At 41.1% G+C, this 17,749-nt stretch overlaps 4 protein-coding genes across 6 annotated transcripts; 1 reads left to right on the top strand and 3 right to left on the bottom strand.

Annotated features, from left to right (window-relative positions):
* Window positions 1–70: 70 nt before the first annotated feature.
* LOC117566417 (sodium-dependent transporter bedraggled) lies at window positions 71–11,357 on the bottom strand. 3 transcript variants are annotated; one of them, XM_034245946.2, is made up of 8 exons: window positions 11,110–11,357; window positions 7,455–8,286; window positions 4,864–6,149; window positions 4,633–4,797; window positions 2,805–3,084; window positions 1,957–2,741; window positions 1,654–1,889; window positions 71–832 (listed from the first exon to the last, which is right to left on the bottom strand). In XM_034245946.2, exons 2-8 carry the CDS (start codon window positions 8,239–8,241, stop codon window positions 247–249), a joined length of 4,125 nt encoding a protein of 1,374 aa, XP_034101837.1. In that variant the 5' UTR covers window positions 8,242–8,286; window positions 11,110–11,357; the 3' UTR covers window positions 71–246. The 3 variants fall into 3 exon arrangements, with proteins under 3 accessions (XP_034101837.1, XP_034101835.1, XP_034101836.1); XM_034245944.2 differs by having other exon boundaries at window positions 4,633–4,800; XM_034245945.2 differs by lacking the exon at window positions 11,110–11,357 and adding an exon at window positions 10,864–11,062 and having other exon boundaries at window positions 4,633–4,800.
* A 696-nt stretch (window positions 11,358–12,053) lies between these two features.
* On the top strand, window positions 12,054–12,868 carry LOC117566420 (EEF1A lysine methyltransferase 2). The gene has a single exon (XM_034245948.2). The coding sequence runs from the start codon at window positions 12,144–12,146 to the stop codon at window positions 12,798–12,800; it is 657 nt and encodes a 218-aa protein (XP_034101839.1). The 5' UTR covers window positions 12,054–12,143; the 3' UTR covers window positions 12,801–12,868.
* A 707-nt stretch (window positions 12,869–13,575) lies between these two features.
* LOC117566418 (death-associated inhibitor of apoptosis 2) lies at window positions 13,576–16,092 on the bottom strand. Its single transcript, XM_034245947.2, has 3 exons — window positions 15,422–16,092; window positions 14,326–15,361; window positions 13,576–14,263 (listed from the first exon to the last, which is right to left on the bottom strand). Exons 1-3 carry the CDS (start codon window positions 15,818–15,820, stop codon window positions 14,175–14,177), a joined length of 1,524 nt encoding a protein of 507 aa, XP_034101838.1. The 5' UTR covers window positions 15,821–16,092; the 3' UTR covers window positions 13,576–14,174.
* A 354-nt stretch (window positions 16,093–16,446) lies between these two features.
* Window positions 16,447–17,723, bottom strand: LOC117566421 (60S ribosomal protein L18a). Its single transcript, XM_034245949.2, has 2 exons — window positions 17,588–17,723; window positions 16,447–17,114 (listed from the first exon to the last, which is right to left on the bottom strand). The coding sequence occupies exons 1-2, from the start codon at window positions 17,603–17,605 to the stop codon at window positions 16,599–16,601; spliced, it is 534 nt and encodes a 177-aa protein (XP_034101840.1). The 5' UTR covers window positions 17,606–17,723; the 3' UTR covers window positions 16,447–16,598.
* Between the last annotated feature and the right edge of the window lie 26 nt (window positions 17,724–17,749).

Genomic DNA, 17,749 nt, shown 5'->3' on the forward strand with positions numbered 1-17,749 from the left:
GTTTAAAAATCAAATCAGAAATGCATTACTAAAGATCGTATGTCTAATCAGAAACCGATTACTAAACAAGAGTTATTGTTGTTGTCAAATACTAATTACATAGTTGTTTATTATTACATATTATTCGGTATATAGGTATAAGCTAAAAAGTAATATTCGTATATAACTAGCGATAATCAAGTCTAAGAAAGCAAGCAGATATGTGATCATTAATAGAATTACGTTATGTGTACGATATTTTAGTCATTAAATCACAGATGTATTATTATTGTTTTGACCACACTGCTCTTGTTCTCCTCCTCCATCCGCACTACCCACACCGGGCGTCTGATCCGGCGGTTCGGCATTCAAGACCAGATTCTCAATGGAGCGGAACGAGGCATCCTCCAAGTGTGTGGACATGGCTGGCGGACGTGGTAGAGTTGTGGCCATGCCAACGGCTTGTCGCGGTTGCGGTCGATGACGTACCGAGGAACGGAGTATGGTAACCACATCCTCGGCCGTGTATGGACGTTGCTGCTGTGGTCCACAACTGCCACGCTCCAATGTGGCTGAGGCACCCGAGTTGGCTGATCCAGATGCCGACGAAGGTCGCTGCAATTTGCGACCTAGTGACTGTGAACGCTGTGCATAGCCAGCTGGCCGTTGACCAATCTCAATTGACTCTGGACTGCTGCTGCCTCCGGATGAAGCTGCATTCACACCAGATCCAGAACCAGAGCCAGATGGATTAGTCAGTATAGTGAGATAATCGGGCGGTGCCACTGGCGAAGGTGACTCGGCATCCAACGATAGAATTGGTCGTGTTCGACTCGATGAATCGCCAAGAACTCTAAAAGTGCAAGCAGAATATATAATGAATTGAAATTGTTATATGTATTCTAATATATGATAATAGTAGTATAATATTTCACAATTTTATATGGATTATGAAAGAGTAACTGAACAATTATAATCATACAAAAAGCTAAAAATCACCTAATTTTGTATTATCAGTAATCTACTTGTTTATATCAAAAACAAAGTATGTAGATAAAAATCTATAACTCTAATAAACACAACAACATGGAACACAACTTTACACTTTAAATCACTAGTGTATTCATTTATAAGAAATGCATATTACAACTAAAATGAATAGTAAGAAGACCTTTACGTCTCGCTTGTTGATTATTATATAAGCAAACAAATAATCGACATCATTTGTTAGCTTTTTTAAACGTTCCATTTAAATCTGTCACAATGTGACTAGCTAAGTTTAGTCTATGAAAAACTTTATAAACTTTTCTGAAATAAATAAGATCGATAACAAAATGAAATGAATCTGTGTTTTAAGTATGTTCAAGCCGATTCAACTAGTGCGGCTTCTATCCTGGATTAATACTCTTTAGAACCTTTGACATTATCTACTGGTAACGCACCCGATTATACTGTTATGAAAATTATATAACTGGAACTCTTTATAACACTCTTTCTGTAGTCTACAACCTTAATAATAGTAATCGAGTACAACTCTCACTCGCTGAATATCTTATTAAACTATTAACTCAGAAGTTGACTATGGAGGCTCAATCTTTGTACACTTGTAGCATAGCAAGTTTTTCAAAATTTGTATGCAATGCTAATCAAAGCTCGCATGGAATCTTTTCTCACCTGCGCACGCTGCGACGTATGCTCTGGCGCAGTAGTTTAGCTAAGCGAGCGCCAGTTGCAGTTGTGTAGGATGGCGGAGGCGTGTACTTGGGCGGTGCATCATTCTGAGCTTGTTGATGGCCACTCTCCTGCTGTTGGCTTGTGGCGTTTCGTCGCTCCTGCGCTGACCTCTGACGCGCCGAAGGACGTCGCGGTGCAGTTCCCTCTTCCTGGGGGCGGTACAGCAGCTGAATGCGCTGAAAAACGGACAAAGGAGTGTTAAATAAGTTAAATATCCGGACAGATATGTGTGCGCTTACTAACCTCTAATATGTCGGGTGGACCTTGTGTCAAATAGCGATAGATCTGTATGATGGCCGTGACGGGAATAATGAGTACAATGCCAATTTGTATGAGGCTACCCGTTTTGCGGCTGGCATAGCTAAAGTATGACTTGCCGCGCCAGTAATAGAATTGATTGGAGAGCGATGCTTTATAGTCAATCACCGAGAGAGTGATCAATCCAATGGGAAGCAGCACGTTCCAGGAGAGCGCCAGAAACGCAGACATTGAGCCGCACATGCGCAGATCGTTGACCAAATCATCGCCATTATAAGGTCGTCCGCGAATGAGGAATACACCGAAAATTTGAGCTGCCCAAATGATGGGTATAAACCAGGAGCCGCCAAGCAAAAAGTCCACATAATACAATATGGAAATGCCCATATCCGTGGCAAATGGAATGCTCAACAGCAGTCCAGTGACACAGCTCAGCAGAACGGAGCTGGTCGAATTGCCCATCGCACTCGAAATGGGCTTCCACATGACGCACAATTGTGCGAGGCCAAAACCAGCAAACATGGCAAAGGCGACGGCAGCCCAAACCCATGAGATGGCATCGCTGGAGAGCGAGAGCACGGCAGGAAAGAGTTCCGTAATGAAGCGCAGCGCCTGAAAGCCACTCTCGATGTGCAGTATGGTCTTGTTTCTGCGATACGTTTCGCCCAAGAACGATGAATAGTGCGGCACAAGTGAACGTGGATAGGAAAGAAGTTGTGGATTCGTTTGAGCTTGCAGTGAATACACGGACGTATAACAATCTGGACGTTCTAAAAAGCATCGAGCAATTAGTTACGAATTGAAATTGTAGAATAATTGTGACATCCACTTACCAAACGATCCCGGCACATATACGTAACCGTGTTGTCGCAAGATCTGAGTACAGCACAGCGCCAGCAGAGCAGCCAAGCCGAGACCCAGCAACGTTAGCAGAACCATCAGAATGGCATCTCGCCGCAGCGTCGTTTTGCTGGCATTGGCATGCGTTCGACTGGTTATGGCTATCACCGAGGCACCAAGCAGGCCCCAAGTGAGGAACGTTTCCTGTGTGGCCGCTGTCCATGTGTTTGAGTTCACCAGAAAGTCATCAAAATCACTGGAGCCAAACACGTCCTGCAAGCAAAACGGAAAGAGATTATTATTTATTTATTATTATTTAAGGATTAAAAAGTGAGAACAAAATAAATCAAATAAAAATAATTACTTTTGTTTTTCTTCAACACTAATAAGTAGTTTAATAATTCAAAATCAAGAAAATTCAAAAGTTATGACTATTTTATTGTTTTCTTTACTGATAATTATAATGCAAATGTAAATAAATAAATAACAATAATATTGACGCAAACTCCGATACAGAAAACGAAATTGAATAATTTATTTCTACATCATTCATATTTTTCGGGGAAGGTATAATTACACATAATCATTATTGTAATTATTAAGGTTCCTGATTTATCTAACGCCTTGAGGTAATTAAATTTGTATACCCGCTACCCTCAGCGTAGAAGCGTATTATAAATTTGTGCCTCCATGAAATGTATACAAGCAGTATATATATTCTTGATCTCAGATCTCAAATTATATGCCAAGCCCATTTCCGCCTCCACAAATCGATGAATAACAAGCGTACATTTTAAAACTGTAGTCGCGACATTGGTACATAGCATAATATCTATCGTCGTTATGATTCTTGACAATTTGGTTGCGATCAGATAAAAATTGCGTATATTAACAAGTAAAAAAGCTACAGTCGAGTGTGCTCGACTGTGAGATACCCGCTACCCATTTTTAATAAAAGCAAAATATTGCGGTATAATTTTCAATAAATATACTGCAAAAATACTAAAAATATACCAAATGGTGTATTTGGTATATCGATATAGTACACCATTCAAAATATACCATAGCCGGCACAATGTACCAGATTGTCGGCCAAAGCAACTCAGACCCTAGTAAGTAGGCGTTTTTGCCCATACAAAAGTATTTCTTTAATAACTTCCACAATTTTTATCTGATCGTAACCAAATTTTCAGGAATCATAACTACTATAATTATTATTGTATATAAATTCACAACTCAAGCTTTAAAATTATGCTTGTTATTCGTTTTTTTGATTTGCGGGGGCGGAAGTGGGCGTGGCAAAAATTTGAAACAAACTTGATCTGCGTGCAAACATGACAAATGCTGTCGAAAAAAAATTATAGCTCTATCTCTTATAGTCTCTGAGATCTAGGTGTTCATACGGACAGACACACAGACGGACATGGCTATATCGTCTCGTCTCGGCTGTTGACGCTGATCAAGAATATATATACTTTATAGGGTCGGAGATGCCTCCTTCTACCTGTTACATACATTTCCTGCCGGCACAAAGTTATAATACCCTTCTACCCTATGGGTAGCGGGTATAAAAACAATACTTTTGTAAGGCAAGAACGGCTCTTAGTTGCTTTAGCTGATAATCTGGTACACTTTGCACTCTATAGTATATTTTGTACTGTATTAATATACAAAAATAGCCTTTGGTATATTTTAAGTATTTTTGTGGTATATTTTTACTTAAAATGGGTAGCGGGTATCTATTGTTTTTGGATCGAGCATGAGCGTTATATTATTTTATTTATTTATAAATTAAAATCATAAATTAAATCAGAAACGCACCTGTAGAATAGCCGGATCCACGATGCTCACAAATTTGCCAGTTACAACCAGAAGCGCGATCAATGGCAACGTATTGATGAGAAACGCCAATTTGCCGAGGGATTTGAGGCCCTTGCAGAGTATCAAGAAGACTGCCGCCCAGATGAGGGCCAAGTAGAACGCCAACTGCTAAATAGAATAGACGTTAGTCGATCGAGTGCAATGGGAAGAGCAAACCAAGGGATTACCTACCCGATCATTAACATGGAAGCGCCCGCCGGTGGCGTCTGGATGCTTGGCCAGATGCAGACGTTGCAGTACCACAATATTAAAGTATTCGGCAACCGTGTGCGTGAGATTCCCCGTATCATTGACGGCATCGTAGCGATAGGGAAAGGCCAGCTCCTGCCAGCGATAGACGCTGCGCGATGGCGTTGGGAAAACATCGCGCAGATAGATAAGAATCCAGCCAACTGCCACCGTCGAGTAGATGGCCAAGAAGCATTGCACCATGACCAGAGCAATGCCAACGCCACTGCAAATTGGACTAATCTTCCACATCGAGACGGGGCCCGATTTGATCTTGGCTCCCAAGCACATCTGTAGCCAAAAGAGCGGTATGCCAAAGATGACCGAGAGCAGAAGGAACTGCAGCAGAAAGTTGCCTCCATAGTTGATGGTCAGCACCGCAAAGCGGCACAAGTTAAACACGCCCAGAGTGCAGCCCATCAGCGCTAAGGTGCGACTGGCTGCATGAGGCCATTGACTATTGAATCCGCACTTCTCCCGCAACAGTTGAGGCTCCAGAGGCGTTGTGCTGCTGCCGCCGCTGCTGGCACTGCAGATTGTCGTCTGCGTTTGTCCACCAAGCTCCAACTGATCCTGCTCGGGCCCTGTGCTAACCGTAGAGCTGTCGCTGCTGCTGCCGCTGCCACTGCTCACCAGCGAAACGGGGCTGGGGATGCGCGAGGAGCGTGCCGAGCTCATTTCCGAGCAGAGCGGCGACATCATGGCATGCGTTGGCGTCTCTGCCGCCGCTGCCACCGCCTCTCGTCGTTGTGTTTGCGCAGGTGCGCTCTGTGGACGGCTCAACGGCGACACGAGGCCCATGTTGCGAGCGGGACTCATGGACGGATGACCCTCAAAGCGTCGCCCATACTGGCGTGGTCGCTGCTCCAGTTGCTCACTGACTGCACGCGCCGTCCGCTGCTCGTTCTGCAGCAGATTATCAAAGATGTGCGCCTCCGTGAGCATCTGCAGAGCGCTTCCTTCACGCTGTGGCAACGATTCGGGCTGCGAGAAACTGCGGCGCATCTCCGATGTTGACGATGCCGCCGACGTTGTTATCTGACTTGGCAGAGTCACCAGCAGAGTGGGAGGCTGCTCATCATCCTCTTCCGCACTCGCGTTCGCATCCACATTCTCGGCTTTGGCTTCAGCGTCGTCATTCCCAATGGCTCGTCGCATTGACTGGCGACGCCAAACATCTATCTGGGCAACTGCAGCGTTGCCTGCTTCTAGTGATGTATTTGATGTGGCTAAGAGGCGAAAACAATGAGAAATGCATAAACAATTAAACACACGTATAAGAATGATTCACACACACAAAGAGACACACAGTCTAGCTTTCTGTTAATTGTTGATTTCCACAAAACTTTCACTCGAATTCTCAAACTAAATTGTTTTAAAAAGCAGTTCCTAAAGCTTGCGAAACCACTAATGCAGTATTTATAGCTTTCCATGACTTATGACTTCAATTCCAAACGATAAGAGTTTAACTGATTTTTATGTGCGGTTTTAGATAACTAAATAAAACGGGCACAGGTGGTAATATATGAGCTAAAAATATCTAATTTATAGCGGTGCATTTTTTGTGTTGCAATATTTAATCATCATAAAGAAAATTATTTTTCTAGAAATCGAGTGTAATAGAGTAACAATAATCTTGTTCCAAAAAAAAAAAACTGGCGAAATGATTGTAATTACATACAAAAAATTCCTCGAAAATTGCTGATATGCACTCATATTCAAATAATTTCACATACGCATCCTAAGTTCACGCAATTCCATATGAGGTTAGCACAAAGCTTTTAGCCTTTTAAAATGAATATCTTACTATTAAGCAAATGTAATAATGTCGTAAATGTCGCAATTGTTCTAAGTGTGTTTCAAGCAGTTCAAATTAGTAACAGTAAAAGTTGCAGAAGTATTAGAAAATGTTATAATCAGCAGAAGCAATTAGGAAAATCTTAACAAAAGTCAGAGATTATAAAGAGAAACAGCTTCAGCTAGTAATAGTAGTAATACTAAAAGTATAAATAATAGTAATAAATGGATTTTTAGTATATAATACAATGCCGGTAATTGCCCATCTTGTGTGATATTATGTTAATTTGGGCAATTAACGACATTATGATAAAGTAGTAATATTAATATGGCAAACAAGTAGTAGCAACAAAAAAGTAGCAGGAAAAAGTAGTATTTATAATTGTAGCAGTAAATAGTAGCAAAGTTTCGGTAGTAGTGGTAAAAAGCAGCATTATTAAGAGGTAGAAGTATTAATACCTCTATAAGGAAATACGTAGTAGTAGCAAGATGTAGTATGAAATAATGTAGTATTAATACTTTTTTAGTGGTTTTATATAATAATTTAATAGCACATATCCGTTAAATAAATGCTTGTACTAGAAGAATTAGAATCAGCATCAGTCTCATAAACCTGTTTACCACCTGTTCGATCGCTTAACACGCTATGAATCATTAGTTTTAGGTTTTTTGGCGATGAAATTCGAATTTTTGCATTTTTCCCCAATTGCGTCACAGTCAAGATCACGCGTAGTTACCTTTAGTGCCCGTTGGCGTTAAACCACAACTGAAGGTTTTGCGCATCTGATGACCACGCTGGAACTCGCTGTCCAAGGCTGGATGCACTTCCTCATCGGACTGTTTGTGCTGCTTTCGCTTCCGACTTAGCGGCAGCGTGCGAGTGCGTGGCTCGCGGCTTAGGCTTGGATGGCCAACAATGGCCAATGGATCCTCTTTATCTAGTTCCTCGAGATAATTATCCAAGTCCATTAAATAATCCTCAACTTTATCATCGTCGGAGGAAGACGAGGAAGCGCTACTGGTGCCGCACGAAGAGATGCGGTTGCTGCCGTTGAGCGGCGATGCGCCATGCACATCCAATATGGCATCCAGCTCATTCAGCACACTGAGCGCCTCATCCGGCACAGTAGCCGACGGTTTGATGGGTGTGCTCAATGGAGCCTCTTGGCTGACGTCACACAAGGCATTACGTTCACCGTCATCAGCCAGCGGCATGCTAAAGCTAAGCGGATGTTGTTGCTGCTGTGGTTGAAGCTGCTGCTGCTGACGAGGATGATGATGAAAGCCCTGTGGCGTTTGATGTATCTCAATTAGGTCTTCATCGCTTGGCTCATCGTCGTAATAGTCGCAGGCTTGTTTTATCGATTCACTGGACAAACTGTGCGAGAGTCCATAGCATTCTGGTTCTCTTAGTGACTCTTTCCGTTTCTCTTTATTTGTTGTTTTTGTTGTCGCTGGCAAACTGGCGTAGGCATTTGAATTGCGCTTGAATTCCCGACCAGCTGATTGTTCTTTGCCGTTCATTTTGTTTGCATTGCAGCCCAGTGTTGCAAAGTGGCAATTCGAGTCCTGCAATTACATAGAAAACCAGCAGTGTTAGTTAGCAGAAGAAATTGAGGCAGGTCGCGTCAATGTTACTGTCACCCATAACAGTGACCGCCAGTTACCACACTGTTAACTTTTGAAAATAGGCTAGTTTGACTCAACGCAGAGTGTTATAATTAATATATTCAATTCCGGAAGCCTTGACTAGCTTTTTTGTTTTTGGTGCTCGACATCGACAAGAAACAGGTTGAACAAAATTAACGCTGACAACACAAGCTTAAAACACACAGCTGAACGCCTGCTATCCGTTTTGTTCATATTTAACATGATAGCTACCAAATGCAATCAAATGCAAACAAGCGCGTGCTTCCCATTTTGTGATTGCTTTGCGCTTTGCTTTGCACGTGAGTGAACACTCAAAAGGCAGCAAACAAAAAAAAAAAACAATAACAAACAGCTGTCCAGTTTTTTTTTTTGTGTGACAGCCGTAAATAGCAAAGCGAGAGAGAAAAAATTAATAAATAAAAAGTAGAAGTAAAAATAAAGCAGCGGTAGCGCGTGTTCATTCAACTGATCAGGTGAATGTACTTCCGATAATCATTTTTTTAACCGACACTTGAATGTATCTATGAAGTTGCTTGTTGCTGAAAAGGGAGTGGCAAACCTTACGAATATATGTATGTACATATTTTTGTACATATGTCTAGACTTGAGAGAAGCCAGATCGCGATCGTTGGCACGTTACCTCGATTAAAGCAAATGTCTTTTCTCGTAGTTCGTAGCTGCCGCAAAGCAACAACAATGAAATCTACAAGAGTCTGGTTTTGTTGTCTTGTCGCTTTTGCTTCATTTTGCATATATAACCGTGACCTTCTGTGAGGTTTTGTCGCTGGCCAGTGTGGCCATAAAACCTCAACATACTAAAAACACAAAGCAAACAGATCTCAGCTTTTATCTATCACACAACGCCTTTTGTGTGCATGCGTGTGTGTGTGAACTACCCTAGTTAAGCTAATAGAATCAGGCAAGCAACTGTACAACTGTATTAATTGTTGACTCAAGAGGTCAAATTATTTAGCGAATAAATGCCATTGATCGCAAATTCACACAGACTTGCAATGCTGCCAAGCAAGCGAACAAGTAAGCAACCAATGCTCCCCATCATCTCCCCAAAGATGAATGTTCATTAAATTGCGCTCCCGTTTTTCGAACGCTTACGCGAAATGTGAATTGCGCGAATGCGAAAGCGCGAATACCAAAATGTCGAGTAAAAGTAAACAAAGCAATAAGCAATTAGTGCTGCCACACGAAAATTAAAAAAAAAATATAATAATAATATGGACATGACCTTCAATGGCGAAAATGGTAAACACCCCACCAGGCCAGCTGCAACTTGTTTTTTGATTTTGTTGGCAAAAGTGCGGCAAAAACTTGCAATTTACAATGAAATTGACATTCAGCAGCAAAATGAAATAAAACTAGTTAATCGACGACGAGTTGAGACTGCGACGCACCGATTAATGCACGCTCACACACACAAACACATGAGTAAAAAAAACACATTCACACACGTACGCATAAATCTACAGAGAGAGAGAGAGCAAAACAGCAATTTGATCATGAGATGCTGCAGCATCAATGAGTGTTTAAAGCATTTAACTGTGTGTGTGTTCAGCTAAACTGGTACTAACTATAAAATAAACGCTTATTATTATTATTATTATTACTACTACTTCTATTGTATTATAAAAAATGCGTTTGTGGGCAATTTCCTAGCTTATCTCTTCTTTTTTTTGCAACCACAACAAGCGCAGTAGAAAAGGGAGTGAATCAAAGCGAATCGAAAAGGGGAGGGAGAGGCAACGTCAACTGCATGCATGAGTAATGCCAGTTAATGTGCCGCTGGCAACACACAAAATGCAATACTGGAATTGCAATGGCAATTAAGATCAATATTTAAATAATGCAAGGGGTTGCACGCTGCGCCAATTGCTAAATAAACCAAGATCGCATTTTCAAATATCTGTGTATTTATTTGCGATAACCAAAGGCTGCTCCCCTCAACTCCCATTCGCTTCCCTGCTTTTGCTTTGTTGAAATACATTTTACAATGCACACACACACACACACATACATATATTCACTCACACATGGAACGCGTCCCAGTTGTACGAAATAACTGTTCTTATGGCAACGCGAAAGGCACAACAAAAAAAAAAAAAAGAAAACTGCTGAGTGGTAGATTTTTGTTTTTTTGCACTTTTATATTTGGTCAGAAGTTTGCGGTTTTTTATTTTGGGGAATACCTTGGGGATTGGTCATTCGGGGTGCTAGCGCCACCTGGCGTTTGACACCAAAAAAAAAAAAAAAACGCAGTTAAAACGAAACCAGACGACTTCCATTGGATCTTCAATTGAGCAAGAGTTATATATGCACACACACATACATATGACATACCAGAATTTGTACGTGTTGTGTTAATACATATACGTATGTTTATATGTATGTAGCTCGCACAGTGATTTTTGTGCTTATTTCGAAACGAAAACGCGGCCAATTTAAAGATTTTTGGTTGTCTTTTTCATAGCGTCGTCAACTTACGAAACGTTTCAAGAGTAATAAGCACCACTAATATGTACACATCTATGTAAATCGAATAGAAAGGGGAGCGCGTTGGCGTTGCTGCTTCTTCTTCGACGTCGTCGTCTTCTACATGCCACACAATCACAATGTTGCACTCTAACTCTCACTCACACTATCTCGCTTGCACACTTTTAGTAGCAGCAGTTAGCATAATGCACACACATGCATAGCACACATATACATACATAAGCATGTAATACTCACTTTAACAACTCACAAACACTCACGAATGCGAAGACTGGTAGCGACCGCGCGTATTTGGTATCTTGTTTTTCTTCTAAATTTATCAGCAATTTGTGCCAAACAATAATTTCTTGACGTTGCTTACGTTTTAGTTACAATTATGTTCGGTACGTATAACTAAACAAAATAAATATTGAGCTCTTTTTTCAAATTCATTGCAAGATCGAGACGCGCGAGACACGTTCGCTCCATCTAGAAACAAACGACTGACGTTTTCATCAAACAAAAGTATAACAGCATTATAACAGATAACTAAACTGACAGCAGTGGCACTCAAACTGTAACACTGTAAGAAAACAGAAAACACAAAACTGTTGCTCGTCATCAGTTAAGTATTCACTTCTAAAAAATTGCAATTGATTACTTGTACTAATGTTAGTTCTTATTATTAAATAATATAACTATTTATACACTGATTTTAAGTTGGTTTGTTGATAGCCGCTTTCTATCGAATGATCAGTAATCGAATTAAACAAAATTGATGACAACATTATCAGCTCCTTAACAGCTAACGATAATGTTAAAGATATTCGTTGCTTAGATCAAGTGAAGTAAAAGCTTGATGAGTGCCGACATTAATATATTTGTGTTACTACTAGATATACAAATTTGTAGATAATTTTGAAAAGAATGTAGACAACGAAATCTATAATCTTTGTAGTATAAAAGTTCTTCAAGTTTTGTAACTGCAGCTTGAATATTGAAAAATATTGTTTTTTTTCTCGAAAAGTTTATCTTTACTAAAATATTATTATTTTGAGATCACTCGAAAAGAGTGACAATCATTTCTAACAGATATTCTTTTAATTTGATAACTTTTATGAAAAAGGACCCGCTTTAAAAATTTTGGAAGTGTAACCAGGTGAAATTTTCTTACTTCGATTAATTGGTATATTATTATATTTCAGATATGTTGCATGTGGTCACACCCCGGCAAGAAAGCACTTAGGAAACACAATCAACAATTAAGTTAATAATAATATTTATTTTCAATAATGGAACTAGAAGGCTCTGAATTGGGTACCAAAGAATACTGGGAAAACAGCTATACACGCGAAATACGAAATTATCAAAGTCATGGCGATGTGGGCGAAATATGGTTTGATGAAGACTCTCAACAGCGAATCGTCAACTGGCTGTTGAAGCAGGAAAACGTCGATAAACAAACAGCACGTGTACTCGACTTGGGTTGCGGCAATGGAATGTTTCTCATTGCGCTGGGCAATGAGGGATACACCCAGCTTACTGGCGTCGACTACTCGCCAAAGGCCATCGAATTGGCGAAGGGAATTGCCAAGGATCAATCCCTGAACATCAACTATGATGTCGCAGATCTTACGCAAAGTGACCCACCGAATTTGGGAATTTACAATATTGTGCACGATAAAGGCACCTACGATGCCGTCAGCTTATGTCCCGAAAATCCCAAGGAGAAACGCACCAATTACCTCAAAACGGTGGCTCAGCTGCTAAGCGACGAACACAGCCTATTTATCATCACCTCATGTAACTGGACGGAGGAAGAGTTACTGGTTAGCTTTGACGAGTTCTTTGTGAAACACTGCTCGATTCCCACGCCCACATTTAAATTCGGGGGCAAGGTGGGCAACGTCGTCACCTCTGTGGTGTTTAAAAAGCGTCCAAGCAATTGAAAACTACACTTCTTAAGCTAATAAATAGATATTTGTATATTTATAATAAAAAATGTAATATTTCCTACAACAAGGGTACTCAAAACTATGCTAACTGACCGAATTGGAAATTAATTCTAACGGCCGTGGATTTAGGTGAGCCTAAAAAGTGAAGGGTCTAGTATAGTCCAGACTTAACTATAACTTTCAAACTCGCTCAAGGTCGCAATTTAATTACAAAATGATGACACATTTATGCAATATTATTGAGATATATGGATATACAATTATGCTGAATTACTATGATGGTTGAACATTATTGTAAAATTTTAAAAGAATGTTTTAAATTAAAATCAAAGGAAAACTAAGTCGATATGTCATCATTTTTACGTGCCGACTATATAAACATACACGTATATGTATATCCAAAACTACCCGCAAAAAACCTTATATCTAAATCTCTAAAATAGTTGCAATAGCTTTTTTAGAATTTAATTTGTGTTTAATTCGGTCATGCCTCCAAAAATAGCAAATAAGTAATTGTAATCACAAGCAGCTAAGCAGATTCAATTGCTTTGATCGCCTTAGTTATTCATATATGTATGTATGTAAATGATTGACGACAATACTCAAATTAGATGTTTGAAAGCTATTCGATGTAAATATTATATAATACATATAGTTATGGAGCAAGTATATGGAGATTCAGGAAGATTACACTCCGCTTATTCATTGGATGTTATCAGCACGAGCGTGGCACAGTCCGTTTAAACATTGATAATGCGATTGTTTTCAACATTTACATATATATTTATTTGTAGATCAACTTTTGTGTACTCCATTAAATGAGCGGCCCAATAACACAATCAATAACAAGAAGTGGACAGCTGTGACTCTTCGGCACAGCCGAAGAATACAAAAATAGCCTTGCAGGCGCTGTAAATAAGACTTTGTCGAATGACATAATAATATAAAAGTGTGTGACATGTGTAAAAAAATCAACTATACAATTTTGGCAGTTAAATAGAATAGTGTAAAAAATAGGTAACTCAGATTCGTTCGTGCGATTAAATAGGTATAAGAGCCTGCAAGAATATTATTAATATCAGGGAGATAGAGAGAGTAAATAGTTAATACATTAGATAAAAACACACACACACACTTAATACGCTTAGACACATTCGATAAGAGTCGAGAGTAAGTTAGTAACATTTGAAGCCGCATTCGCCATCAGTTCAAGAAATATAACGATAAACCTCTGATGATCTGATAGCCAAAGCATCCAACGACCGCCACCAGTTGCTTAGGCGATACAAGTACATAGTAGACAATTCTTATGATTAAGATAAGCAATATGCTACGCTTAGTGGTCTTTCGATAGCTGTTGTCTGCCATTCAAGAGAGAAACGTGCGCACATAACCCTTGATGTCCGCCCGACACATTGGGCAGTTGGCCACGCTCGGTGCGCACTGATTGCAGGTGGCTAAACGAAAGAGGAAAGTGAGTGATGTGGCCATTTTTAATTAAACGTAAAGCTATAGCTACCTAAATGTCCACATGGCAGGAACACAACACCGACCTCTTCATCCAGACAGACCTTGCAGAGACGCGCATCCTTCAGCAGTCGATTCTCCTCCTCCAGCGACAGATTGCCATTGGGATTTGAGTTGCTGTTTACCATAGCAGGCGCAGGCACCAAAGGAGCTGCTGGGCTTGTCGCTGCAGTTGCAACTGCTGCTCCCGTTGTGTTGTGCGTCTCAGCCTGAGCCGCTTTGCTTGTGGTAGCTGAGCAATCAACAGGCTCATTTGGAGCCTGTGGCGCTGACGCGCATGAGAACGGCTCTGTGACCTCCAAGGCGGCACCAGCGCCAGCATCGTCAAAGATCGCATGCAGAAGATCGTCCAACGTGTTGAAGGCACAACCTGAACTCGAAAGCTTGCGTGCAATCGTATTTCGCACCGCACCTACATCAATGCCCAGTGCCAGAGCCTCGCAAGCTGGTGCTGCCGTCATGGCGCTGTCAATGCTTGTAGGCAACGGTGGCGCTGTGGCGGCTGTTGTGGATGTGGTGGGTGCTTCTCGCACTGCACGCACAAAGTTTGGTCCCTTGGCGAGCAACACAAACTGACATTTGGGTGACCACTTAGCATGCTCATGCCAGGGTTCATCATCCTTCTGCCACGAACGCAGTCCAATGTTGCAGTGAAAGCATCTCACCTGATCGTCAATCTTCTGATAATAGAGACCGGCCTGAGCCAACGGTTCAGCTGCCTGTATATTGGGAATGGGCCAATCACTGAATGTGCGTAGTCGTGTCTCCATGCAAGAGTATTTGGGACGTTGGGGCAATGTTGTGGGCTGTATGCCCAGCTCCTCTATGTTCTTGCCAGTAATGGCAATTAACGGTCCCATTTGGACGCGTGGACAGTTGGGAAAGAAGCGACGATGCTCATCGAAGGCGTTGTCGTTTTTCTCCCACTTGGCAATGATGCCCTTGCACCACACACATTTCACATGATCCGATTGGTAAAGATAGTAGAAACCTGCCTTGGCCAATTCCTCAGGCGTAATATTTGGATTCTGTAAGATTAAGAACAATCAGTTTACAGTGATCCGATGAAGCATTTGAGAAATACAAACAGGCCAATCCTTAAATGTTTCAAGACGATTTTCTTCGATTAGCATATCTGCAAGACTTGCACCACCATCAACCACAGTGTTGCCTTCACTGTCGTTCGTCTCTCCAGCAGCCGCCGCCGCCATCTGTTGTGGGTCATGCATTGGGACATTTCCACAATGGTTGGGCGCCAGGACCATGGAACAAATGGGTGAGCCACGACGATGCCTTTCAGCCACATTGTCACCATATTCCCAATGATCGATGCGTATGTGACACCAGTTGCATTCCGCCTCCAACCAGTTGCCAGTGGCAAAAAAACCATTCTTCACCAAATCTTCGACTTGCACGGGGGCATTTGTGGGCCAATCAGCAAACGTCACAAATCGTTCAATTTCCAATTCTAGATGACGATCGCTCATGATTGTGACTCACTGGATGTGCGGGTCGTTCTTGTTATGGCTCTTATGTTGCTGTGCAATGATGTAATTTTCTCAGATGTAGTTCAACAAAAGAGCCAGAAAATGAAAACGCATCTGCAGAAAAATAAACTATTGATTGCTCATCAGTGTGACCGAACTGCTGTTTAAGGCATATTCCATGCTTTACATGGCCTGTTAATTAACCGTGGTGTTATCAGTGACCAGTTAAACCATTTACATTTTAAAATTCATCTAATTTTAAGGAAAGGTACCCAAAGAGTGAGATAAAATATTTTGTTTTCAATAAATAATTATATGAATAATAATAACTACTTTGATAGAAACACGCAGTTTCAAATGTAGCGCCATTTTACACGTGACTTGAAAATATACGAAAATACCATATAGTTTCACCAGAGGGCATTTACAGAGCATCTGTATTTTGGTGTCTCCATATGTTTCTGTTGCACTTTAACAGAGATGTTAAGTTGTCAAATAAAAAATTATTTATCGTATAACGCGAACTCTTAACGGTTTTTTTTTATCATTTAAAAAGTTTAGCGGGGTAGCTAATTTAATTTAAATTTTTAAACATATACAACAACGACTAAAATAAAGAACCACACTTTTGGTTTACTCTTCAACGTACTCATTTTATTGAAAGAATCACTTAGAAAGACGTTCCTTAAAAATTTGAAAACCAATTAGAGCAAAACACACGTAGTGCGCTTTAACGCCAGCTGATTTGTTTGTGGGTGTCACTCTCTCTTTTACTTCTTTACTGGAAGTAAGTCCTTGGCTTTCTGTACGAGAACAGCTTCCTGTTGCCCTTGTGGTGGACACGCTGGACCAATGGGAACTTGATCTTGGAATCGTGGAACTGCTTAACGTGCACGCGACGCGTCTTGGCAGCAGCAATCGACTCCACCTTGATGATTTGAATGGAGTGGGCACGGGCACGATGACGGGCACCCATGTCACGGTAGCACTGTGTAACGGCACCGCCAACTGTCAGGTCACGGTACTCGCGGTACATGTTGTGTGTGCCAGAGCGAGAATCGTAGCGCAGCCAGATGCCGAAGTTCTTGATCTTAATGGGAGATGTCTCGTACACTTGTTTCAGGGAGACAATTTCGCCGGTGGTCTTCTTGAACTTCTTCAGTTGACGCAAGAAGTACCAGAAACGGGATTTGGCAACAATGTTGTCAGGAGCGAAGATGCGCATCTTGTACAGAGGCGTCTGTGGCTCCTTCTCGCTGGGCAGCTTGCGGCCAACGACTTCGTACTCCTTCAACTGTTGATTTGGAAAGATCAATTAGTACATCATCAGTACGTTTTGTAAACAATTGGTGAAAATCAGTCAAACGAGTCCCACACAGTCACAAACACACACACACACACAGCCAAAAGCGTGTCGCTCTTGTTGTTGTTCTTATAGGTTATGTTTTGATGTCAATTTAAAACAAATGTGATTGTGGCACCCGATTTGGGGTAACTAAAACATTTGAGAAAACTTGAAACATATTCTATTACAGCTGCAATTTACAATTGCTAACTGAATTGCTCAACGCAATTGAAGCAGCCGCATTGTACTTGCTACTTTACCAGTAGAGCGCACTGTTGCTATTTTGTGGGTTTTCGCATAATAATGAAACATTTTCACATGGGTTTTCATATGCACTTGCATCAGGGCTTGTTTGACTGCATGCCTCACACATTTTCAACACGATTTTCATCAATTTTCGTTTATTTTTGTTAAATACTAACCAATCCCTTGGCTCTCATGATGACGGCTCACGCGAAAAAGGAAACGGAAAGAGCTGTCAACTTGGCTTTACCACTGAACTCTAAACGCGCACGCAGTGTTGTATTCGAGTCGTGTGTGGAAGTGTTGCTTTTGGACAGTCACCACTGCGTGCAATTGCTAGT

Source organism: Drosophila albomicans, chromosome 3, assembly GCF_009650485.2.
Source record: "Drosophila albomicans strain 15112-1751.03 chromosome 3, ASM965048v2, whole genome shotgun sequence".
Lineage (NCBI taxonomy): Eukaryota > Metazoa > Arthropoda > Insecta > Diptera > Drosophilidae > Drosophila > Drosophila albomicans.